General features: G+C 36.6%; 1 protein-coding gene across 1 annotated transcript in view; it reads left to right on the top strand.

Annotated features, from left to right (window-relative positions):
• Positions 1-1,095: 1,095 nt before the first annotated feature.
• Positions 1,096-11,563, top strand: part of LOC108669262 (tetratricopeptide repeat protein 17) — a gene marked incomplete in the record, with an annotated part of 23,707 nt that continues 13,239 nt past the window's right edge. Inside the window, 9 exon segments of the mRNA XM_047881175.1 lie at positions 1,096-1,374; positions 3,853-3,990; positions 5,663-5,787; positions 6,895-7,009; positions 8,038-8,146; positions 9,658-9,871; positions 10,312-10,479; positions 10,810-10,929; positions 11,251-11,417. Coding sequence (XP_047737131.1) covers positions 1,252-1,374; positions 3,853-3,990; positions 5,663-5,787; positions 6,895-7,009; positions 8,038-8,146; positions 9,658-9,871; positions 10,312-10,479; positions 10,810-10,929; positions 11,251-11,417 — 1,279 coding nt within the window.

Here is an 11,563-nt window from a genome sequence, read left to right as displayed (position 1 = left end):
CAGCAAGGACCAATTGATAGATATGGTCCTTATGCATCGAATGATATGCGTCTTGATGTTGTAGCTTGAAAATCCTAGGAGGAGATAGATTTCTACAGTACTCCATTTTTGGCTGTTTTCTAAAAATTTCATATTTTTTCATTTTTTTACTACTAATTTCATTCTACTTCTAGTAGAATGAATTTTACCTTTTGTATAATTTATTCTTTTTTCTCATAGCTGTAGTTCATAGAAAACTTCTCACCAAAAATTTAGTCAATACAAAATTGTAATAGAGAATACATGTGATGACTTTTCATGTTTTACGTGGAAATCATCATTTCAAGTGATGAATTTCACTTGTAACAAAGCATGGAAATATGGGAAACAACCAAATCAGCAATCAATAATTCAAGGTACTTCTGTCCACAATGAACACTTCCTTAAAACAGATCGCCTTGGTTAAAAACAGGGGTGGGCAGCATCGGCTTCAAGCTGCGCCAGCAGCTGTGGCAGCTTGCTCTGTTGGGAATTTAAAATTTGAAAGCAAAAGGCCTGGACAAAGTGTGATTTCAAGTCCTTAGGACCCTAATTCAGCCTAAAAATATTACATTTCTGCATGGATTCCATTTTCTTTATCTTATTTTAACACATTGACTACGATTGCTTCATCTTGTACTATTATTTCATTTTTTGTACTTTTTTTAAGCAGGGTTGCCAGACGGTCATTTTTTCCGGATAAATTCCGTGATTTAGTTTTTCTCAATTGCATTGGCCGGCTAAAATTCATGATAGGGGTACTTCCTAATTAAATTTTAAATACTGCAAAAAGAAAATAAATGGAATTTTTATAGCGGAACCTACAAATAAACTAGTATACATTGAATTATCGGCCTTTTTTGGCCGATTTTAGGCAACCTGAATTATGTACCTACCACTACGTCCCGGAGAAATACATTTCATGGTACGCATATGTACCAATACGTAGTCAACATGTTAAGTCACTCAAATCTGAAATTTTTGAAAAAATCTGGAAATGCTCAATATAGGTAGGTTATTTAAATTAATTTAAAATATATGTATACAGTATCATACTTAATGATAGCAATATTTCTGTCTGTTTGATTACATGGTATACCTATGTCAAGTGTGCATTTAAAGAACAATTTGAGATGGCATGGTAATGAAATTTTGTTAATTTATATACCTATAGTGCTGTGGAACATAATGTAATGCAGTGAAAGTATGTTACCTTCAAGTTAGCCACCAAATATGGTGAAAATGTTGATCAAGCAACTAAGTGGTTTAGCTGTCATCTTACAAGCTCTGTTGTTCATCCAAGTGTATTGCACCACTCATTGGGTGGTCACCCAGGATGGAAAAATCCAAGCCCAGGTGAGTTTTTTTATTTTTTCATTATCCTAATCATATTCCTAATACCGTCAAACGGGGTTTTTGTTAATAACTTCTTACCATGAAACATTTCAGAAACAAGTTTAGGCTCATTTTATAGCTTTTTGAGAGGGCTATCCAATGGCATCTTCAAAAAAAATTCCATATGCTATTCGTAAGGTGCCAGATGTAAAATAAAACCGTCCCGATTTACCCCTCAAAGCGGGGGTAATCCTGGACACTTGCAATGAAAGTTAATTTTAAAACGTTTGAAGCGTGCAGAGTGTACTCATCCATTACTAACAGTACTTTGAAGTCCTCCTCTTTCATTGTAGATGATGTAGATGTAAAATAAATGACATTTTCTGTTATTTTTACTTGTTTTTCCTTTATTAATATTTTATTACCATATTCATTAATTACCGTATTATTAATGTGATATTACTGTATTCATGGACATGCCATTGAGCATTGACAACGACCTTGTCCACTGCAAGCTTCATATCAGCAGCCATGTGGCATTTCTTCTGTATCTATAAGCTTACAGGATGGTTTGTAATTTTTCACAATTTTAATTGAGTCAAGTGATTTCACTATAACAAAAAAGATCATGAAAAACATACCTGAAACAGAAAATAATGTTTTAGTAACAACCATCATATGTTTTGGAGAAATAAATCATAGTTTAGGTCAATTACTTTTCATTCTATGATGCCCAGTGCACAATTCTATATATAGCATTCTATGTACAATTTTGTGACAACCGTTGATGCACTAATTTTTGACAAGTCAATTTTTTTTGCTGAGCAAGGTAAATGTAATCTAAATTATTTGTTGGCAATCAACTTTTTTGTTAACTGGAACCTTTGCTAACTGAGGTTCTACTGTAAATGCATTTTTAAGGGTGTCCCTAATTACCCCGAGGGGGGGGTGTCCCAAGTAGCCCTGCCATGCGGAAATGGCTGCCATTTTTTTTGGAATGAGATAGGCCAATTCCGTCAATTATGTTTTCAAGCCGACACCTGGGTGCAACTTTTATGTAAGTAAAATTTTTTAATGCGGCAAATATTTTTTTTGCTCCAGACCTTAGCAGAGGTACTTTTCGAAAATTGCACTTTTTACACTTTTTTTTTAGAGATAGTAAATGTTTGATTTCTTGACTAGCTTTATACATAATAGATTACTAGTAAAAATGTTGAAAATTACGCCACTATTTTTAGTTTTGCAATATTTTGATTAGTTTAGCTGCTACAACATTTCTACGAAATTTCAGAGGCGCGTTCCGATTTACCCCACCCATCCCTTTTTACCCCATTTGATGGTACTATATATTATGATATTACACTGTATTTAATGTGCATTAGATATAGGTACCTACCTATATTTAATATTGTTGCTAAGAAAAAATAAAATATCTCTCTGTGTAAGTCTCTGTGAAAATTAAATTAATTTGAATTAAGAAGAAAATATTCAAGTCAAAATTATAATATATAATATAGGTATTCAAGTCAAAAATATAATATAATACACACACATATACAGGTTTGATTAAAAACCTGAGAATAATTTTATTAACAATTTTTTTTCAAGCAGCCCAACAAAATTTCTTGCTGGTATTTGTAGATCAAAAACCAGTTTACCAAATGACATTTTACTGGAATACATTTTGATTTTGAGCGACATTTTGATTTTCAGCGACATTTTGATTTTCAGCGACATTTTGATTTTCAGCGACATTTTGATTTTCAGCGACATTTTGATTTTGAGCATTGTCATAGGTAACTCTTCACCTACTAGATAATGAATATTAAATAGGTACCGGTATACAAAACATCATATTCCAGTAAAATGTCGTTTGGTAAATTTCTTTTTGATCTATCTACAATTACCAGCAATAAATTTTTTCAGCTTATTAAAAATAAAAAATAAAAATTTTGTTCAGCTTATTGAAGGAAAATTGTTAATAAAAAGTATTCTGTGGTCTTTAATCAAACCAGCATAAATGAAGAATTTCTGCCTAACTACACTAATATCCATACATACATACATTATACATTGCAAAAAAGTTCATATGTATATTACTGTTATGATTTTCAACTATTTATCCATTAAAGGAAATGGATCACTTTTTCACATAGCAAATTTCTGTCGACATGTTTAAAAATTAGCATAATAATTGCCAAATTAGTAATCTAGCACAAGTTTTACCAAATTCAAATGTTCTGTAAGATGAATTTCTATTTAAAAAGTATTTACATATATATATAGATATAGTTGTATAATTACATATATGTATAGTATATGTATTTTAACTGGAGACCTTCTCTAAGTTCTATCATATAGAGTATAGACTAATAAAGAAAGTAAGCTTCTAAATAATGTTTTTTCGTTTGCTGCCAATAAAAAAGAATCAGTTATATATTTTACAATAAAATGTTTCATGATCATTTTCTTCCTCGTTTAATTGCTCTGTGATGACAGATGGACTCACTATTTCAACTGCGTCGTCCCTATGATTTTCTGGCGCTGGCACAGCAGGAGCAGCGCGCCGTGCAAGTGGAGGAGTTGAAACAGCAGCTGCTGCGCCACAAGGCACACATAGACATGCATGAAGATAAGGTTTGTTCCAGCATCATTGCAGCATTCCTAATATCTTCTTAGCTGTAGTCATTGTTACTGCCACAGCCTTGGTTGCAGACATACTATAGGTACCGGTACTACTGCATAAACTCTCAAGCTAATCCTCCCATTTTAATCCTGAGCAGTGTCAGCCTGGTCTCCAATGTATTATTGATCCCTCCATTCATGAAATAAATGACAAAAATTCAAAATAATTAAAAAAATATGCCCAAATATTTAAAATTAGGAATGTGTGGAGGAAAGGAATTTAAGTGGTGCTTGAGCTTCACTTTTTTTTACTAAATTGATGAATTGCTTGATGTAAAAGAATTTAGTGCAAAGTGGAGTAGCTGAGACTTCTAATGTTGTTCTAAATGTTTGTTTTGCTGCTACATCCTGCCAATGATATAGGTATAATAGATCAATTTAATTATATTAGGTACTTAGATTATTTGATATTTTCATATTCCCCTCTCTTGTTTGTCTAAACTTTTGCTTATAATCCTTACACTGTTTCTACTACTTTTTAGCGCATTCTCTCATTTATTGAAAAAATGCTATAGGTATTGTGCTTATCATGCCTGTCTGTCTGTCAGTCTGTCCGTCTGTCTGACCATTCGTCTGTCTGTGACTTCATGTTTTTTTACGAGAAGATGCGCTCTCTGTCATTCACTGCAGGGAGTAGGTACGGTACTTACTGAGTTATATTTATTTTTACTGTATTGCTAATATTTATTTTTACTGTATTGCTAATATTTATTTTTACTGTATTGCTAATATTTGCTTGAATGTTCAATCAAAAAATTTAATGTAGGAAAATATTCATGCAAATTTACTCATCACCAATTTTTCTTGCATAAAAATTTTTCTGTCAGTTATTTAACTAAAACTCTTATTGTTGGATTTACATTTATACAAATGAAATTACTTGGTAATATTATCTTCACAGAAATCTTCACAGTCCTTTTTAAAAATAAGTTTGAAGGAAACTTATTTCTTCAAGAATATCCTGATTTTCAATGCAAGATTTCCAATGATTTTCAATGCAATTGACTATTCATTCATCAGTAATTAAACACACATCTATAACACTGAGCTGAATGTATAAAACCTAGTGGATAATACTGCCATTGATGCTTGATGTCTGAGAAGTGACGAGGTTTGTGAAGGAAAAAGTTCAAGCCTGTACTCTGCTCTAACGTCCCTCTTATCCACTGGCATCTAGTTACTCTTCTAATTTCAAATTTATTAAACCTTTTCCATGCAAAAATCTATGTAGGTACCGTATATATAATTTCATTTCTTATTTACTATTTAATAATTTCATCCAAAAATTTCAATTCAATTTGCTGAATATAATTACATTTTTCAAAAATACCCTGGCTTATTTTCTTAATTGCATTCTTAGTTAAGAATCAAATGTTAAATTTTTATTATATTTCCATTATATGGTTCAGATCTGATTCTTGAAGTGAAATGATTGCAAAGATTGAAATGATGATTATTATAGAAGTACTCGGGTTGTACCTTCAAATCATTAGCTTATATTATTGTTCTTATGATCTCTTCTCAGCCATCACAGGTGTCAGGTACCAGTTATTAAAGCTATTTTAAAATCTTTATAGCTGTATATAATTGTTTTAAAATGTAACAAATGAATTTTTTCTATCAGGACATGCACTTGGAAGAACGCATATACCGAACAGACTCGGACTGTCTGCTGGCTGGCAAACCATTGACTGAGTTTGACCTCGTGGCCAGCACCAGCGTGCCTCTCCAAGACTATCCTGAGCTCAAGTCAGTCCTTGTATTCTCTCTAATAATTCTGAGTACAATTTTATCTGCAAATTGATGTTTGAAAACCTACATTTATTTCCCCTTAGAAATCAGAAATTATTTTCTTTAAGATACAATATTGATTTACATGATAATTGTTGCATGAACCCTCAGCCACAAAATTACATGTGCTTCTTTGATTCATTGTCTAAAGCTCATCAAGGTAGTATTCTAGAATAGAATAGAAGTGTCGGCACTGAAGAAATAGGCCCATGGCCTGTTGCCAATTCTTGAATTCTATGTCTGTGCTCTGCAATGTTGTTGTACGTTCCCTGGGGCATTATTCTTGGGTGCCCCAGCTCCAGAATTCTCCAATACTTGTCTTATTTTCTCCAAGACAAATTTTTCTTTTTGGCCCACTCTTATCTGCCTCTGGATCTCTGCTTTAGGGTTAATTGGGTGTGGAGACTCTTTTACTAGTGGTTTATACCAAGAAGGATGAATCCAAGAATGATGTGTTCTTTCATCAGTGTTTCATCCAAACTGAGAGTGGATCCAAAGAAAAATATTTTAGTACAATGCACTTCACCAAAGAATAGTCTTCCTGAGGAAGATATTATCTCTCTTAACTCTATTTCAATCAAAAACATGATGTGCTTTTGGTGCAAAATTATTTTTTTTATCTTCTGTCAACTTTCATTAACTAAATGAGATTTTATTATTCATAATGTTCAGGTAAGCATTGCTGAAATGTTGCAATGAACCCGTCATGAGGCTGAGTTATGATTTGTTCCATAGTTATTCTGTACACTTTGAAGGATTAAAAAATTATGTAAATCTAACGCTATCTATGGGTTCATCTTCATTGTTACTCACATGACTTGAACGTAATGATTGAACTGGTATCTTGAGTTTTCCTGTTTCAATAGAGTTTCAGCAGCATCTATTTAAAACAATCTTGAGCAATGCATGTAAGAAGAAAAATTTCAGCATTTATTTGAATTTTATTTTTAAAATTGTTAGGAAATTGGATTTTTTTTAAGGAAAGATATTCCAATTTTTTACAAATGATACCTAGTTAATATATCAAGCTCAGGCTATATTCTAAGTACAAACATCTTCTGACAGAATCAATGAGCACTTGGTGCCTGCTGCTGACGAGAGCGACGAGCTGCTGGAGCCTGACTGTGTGGCAGCCTTTGACATGCCGTCATTCAGCATGGCGTCTTTTGATCATCTTCTTGTAAGTCAGAACTTGTCTACACAACGGTATCTTCCAAGTTTATGTGTAGGAATTTTCATGCGTACATATAGTTCCAGCCAATGGTCGAATTTAGTTTTTGTTTAGTTGATTAGAATGGTTTTTGCAACTCTTCTCTATGAGAAAATGTGAGCTAAAGCAACAAATAATTTGATAATTGTCTAGTGGTAATCTAATAAATATAATAGATATGATAATACTACTTGGGTTTGTTTAGTCAATTTTATTTTTAACTCAAGTTTTACTCTATAATTGGCAAGTGTAAGGTAAATAAATCAATTGGTCAAATTCTAAACTGCTGACAGGACTAGAAAACAAGCAATAATAAAAGATGAAACCATCGGCAATTGTAAGATCACTATGAGGGGCTTCTTAATCTTCAGACTGTCCCCTTAACCCTGATAATTCGTCCACCTTCAACCACTCCCTTATTAGAGGATTGCTGTGGGCCGTGGGGTGCGAAGAATTACTTGGTCTGCATATTCACTCAGTACCTAGTATTTACATGGCAGAATTAGCTTGTTTATACACATGCGATCAATGTCCAGAGAATTCGCTGACTTAAATTGTCAGAGAGTCAAACAAGTAAGTATTCAGATGACGATGGTAGATCAAAAGGCATGTTTCAGGAAGAAAGTTTCAGTTTATTAACTGCATTTTGAAGCAACAAACATTTCTTTTCAAGTTACAAGTAGCATTAAATAGGATCTTAAGATCCTGGTTTGTTTAGCAGTGATATGTTGAAATGTGTCTTTAAATGCATCGCTTTATAAAATCTAAATTTGTTGGTGGGTTGAATATATATATATATATATATATATATATATATATATATATATATATATATATATATATATATATATATATATATATATACATTGATATGCCTTTCATATATTAGAAAAATTTATAGGAATTTAAGAAAAAATGTGTACATAGTTTCTCTTATGAGTTAAATATTACTAACTAAGAAAGTTGAATATTCATCATGATTTTTATTGCGTTTGCAGGGAATTCAAGATCGACATAACCTGAGCAGCGACCCTGAGCTCAGCGTGACCATGATGGGTGTGCGGCCTGATGATGACACGGCCCATGGTGAACACCTCTTCTATCAAGGTCTGCTACACTACCATGTGTCTGTACAATAGTTATTGTGCTAATGTACTTAATGACCATATTCTGTGTGTGACATTGTACCTACTACTTCTTAGCTTACAGCTCATGATTGTGATAATTTTTTCCTTTTATTACTGTTTTCTTTTAACCGAAGTCTCTATTTTATGCCTATCCAGCCAATAGATGCAGTGTACCTCGATTTTGCCAAGGCATGTAACAGTGTCCCACATGAGCGGCTGTTGCGGAAATTGCAGTCTTTGGAAATTGAGAACAATGTACTCAAATTGATCAGAGATTTTCTAGTAGGGAGACGACAACGTGTCAGTATTAACGGAACCGTGTCAGACTGGGCTTCAGTGCACAGTGGCGTGCCACAAGGAAGCGTTCTCGGGCCCGTCTTATTCGTTGCGTTTATAAACGATCTGCCAGAAGCTGTGTCTAGCGCTTGCTCGATGTATGCTGACGACACAAAAGTTTATAATACAGTGAAGAATACGTTGCAAAAAGTACAGTTGCAAGGTGATCTTGACAGGCTGGTTGACTGGGCTGATAAGTGGCAGCTGCATTTTAACGCTGACAAATGTAAAGTTATCCACCTTGGCAAGAATAATGAACAGCAAGATTACAGTATGAGAAGACACGGTTGCAACGACAGAGTGATGATGTCGAAGTCGACAACGGGAAAGGATTTAGGAGTTAATATCGACAATGAGTTGAAATTTTCTAAGCATATTGAAGGTCGAGTTAATAAAGCCAATAAACCACTTGGACTGATCAGACACTCTTTCGAATTCCTTGATGCAGAAGCGATGAAGCAGTTGTTTGTTGCTGTCGTGCGCCCGAACCTAGAGTTTTGAAACGTCGTGTGGTCACCGAAACTTGAAAAATACAAAAATTTAATAGTGTTTAATAGTGTTCAAAGACGTGCAACAAAGATAATTCCTTGCTTGAAAGGCAAGTCCTATGAGGAAAGATTGAAGATTATGAAGCTTCCAAGCCTCAGTTATCGACGTCTGCGTGGGGACCTCATTGAAGTATACAAGTATACTCATGGCTTATACAAGGTCCCAGAAGGATTACTAGAATTTGAAACTAGAACCAACACCAGAGGCCACGGCTATAAACTAATAAAACTACGTTGTAACACATCCATGCGATAACATTTCTTCTCGCTTCGATTCACCGACATGTGGAACAGCCTCCCTGATAGCATCGTTGACTCTCCGAGTATGAACATCTTCAAAAACAGACTAGACGAAGCTATGCAGGAGCATATGTTCAGTCTTAAAATGCCTAGCAATTTACGGACTAGGCAATAAGTCCAGCAGCTATCTCAATCAATCGTCAGCTATGGAAAGATCGGGTTCCAAAGGCTGGATCTCTTGTGAATCAAGTCACGAAAAGTTTAAGAATCGGCAACAGGCCATGGGCCTATTTCTTCAGTGCCGACACTTCTATTCTATTCTACAACCTATTGACGTGAGCCCTCATTGTCTCACTGACACCATCAGATGACGACGCGACCTCCTCGACGGATGACGACGACGGTGAAGGAGAGGATGAGGACGACGTGAGCGCGTGGGGCGACCGCGTGGCGCGCACGCTCACGTCAGGCGGAGGGCGCGCGTGGCTGACGCACGTGCTGGCCGCGCAGTTCTGGCGCGCCCGCGGACACGCGCCTTCTGCAGCAGAGTGCGCCAGACGCGCGCTCTACCTCGTGCCCAGGTACGTGATCTACCTCGTGCTCAGGTACGTGAGACGCGCGCTCTACCTCGTGCCCAGGTACGTGATCTAGGTACCTCGTGCCCAGGTAAGTGAGACTCGCGCTCTACCTCGTGCCCAGGTACGTGCGCTCTACCTCGTGCCCAAGAGCCGTACTATCAGAACTCGCCAAAATAGGCATGGCCTCATAAGTACAGGTGCTGACCTGGTACCCGTAGCTGCCAATTTCTGTCTATGTTTTGGTTTCTTTAACTTTAAAAGCCATCAGGTTTGGCTGACGGAGTTACGAAATCGTAATGACGGTGTTACAAAATCGTACCTTAAGCGCAAGGGGCGTGATCTACCTACGTATTTTGTATTATTATGTAGGTATCACTGTATCAACACAGCAGCGGCTTATGGGCAAATGATAGCATGTGTTTGAATGTGTGTTTGTGTTGCAGAGCGTACCGGCACATCCCGCTGGTGCAGCTTGGCAACATACTGCACCGCAGCAAGCTGGCGCATGATGCTGCAGTGGTGCTGCACTCAGCACTTGACCACCAAAGTACGCTGTACTCTGCACACCTCACCCTGGGACACGTCTACGCCACCATGGCATTGTATAATGTGTAAGCGTCTCTCCCTTCTGCTAGTCTTGCCCGTTAGTCTGCTGACCGATGATCAATATTCTTACATAGTGCTCCCTGGAAATATTCATAATTTTTCGTCGAAATGTCAAGCATACTTCTTGAACAGCCTGGCATTATATATACCTACTACCTACTAGAGCTCTCTAAGATACTCCTCGAACTGTCTAGCATGTTTCTTGAACCTCCTAAAATTCTCCATGGTAGGGCCATCATTCTACCTTTTATCTTAATTGTGTACTTTTGATCCTCTTCAGTGTGATAACTAAGGTTTAATAACAAATATTTACTTAAGTGTGTTTATGATGTCAGGTCTGCAGTGTGCTACAGCAATGCTGCATTACTTCGGCCATCGTCAGCACTGCCCCGTAAGCTGAAGCACGCCGTGCTGTGCCACGCACACCTCGAAGAAGCCCTCCAGCAGCAGCATCTGTGAGATCAGCACCAATCTTTATTACGACTCTAATTTTAATTATAATTTTTTTATGTCACAGCTTTGTGTAAACACGAATATCATAACATTAGCCAAATTATTGCCAGAACATTCAACGTCTTACAATTATTTGTATCGTTGATCTATTTTATGGCTTGTCATTAAGTATATAAGTTAAAGAATTCAGATAAAAATACAATGGATCAATGCAAACAGTATCAACTTTGAATTAAAACTATTGTGATATTCATGATTACATTCTTGTCTTGTTGATAAGTAATTATGTGTAGGTAACCTGCTAAATTCTGTGCTTGTGGCAGGTCCCTGCAGCGGACGTTGTCAGAGCTGCAGCAGTACCAGCAGAGCCACGAGGAGTGGCTGGCGCTGCAGCAGAAGCTGCTGCTCGAGCAGGCCACGCCTGAGATGAAACTTGAGAGCAGACTTGAGTACGAGGAGCAGAAGATCAGGGAAAGTTCCGACGGCCGGGGTGAGTACGAGGAGCAGAAGATCAGGGAGAGTTCCGACGGCCGGGGTGAGTACGAGCAGCAGAAGATCAGGGAGAGTTCCGACGGCCGGGGTGAGTACGAGGAGCAGAAGATCAGGGAGAGTTCCGACGGCCGGGGTGAGTACGAG

The sequence above is a fragment of the Hyalella azteca genome, unplaced genomic scaffold (genome assembly GCF_000764305.2).
Source record: "Hyalella azteca isolate HAZT.00-mixed unplaced genomic scaffold, Hazt_2.0.2 contig7231, whole genome shotgun sequence".
NCBI lineage: Eukaryota > Metazoa > Arthropoda > Malacostraca > Amphipoda > Hyalellidae > Hyalella > Hyalella azteca.
This window is presented reverse-complemented; position numbering and strand designations above follow the sequence as displayed.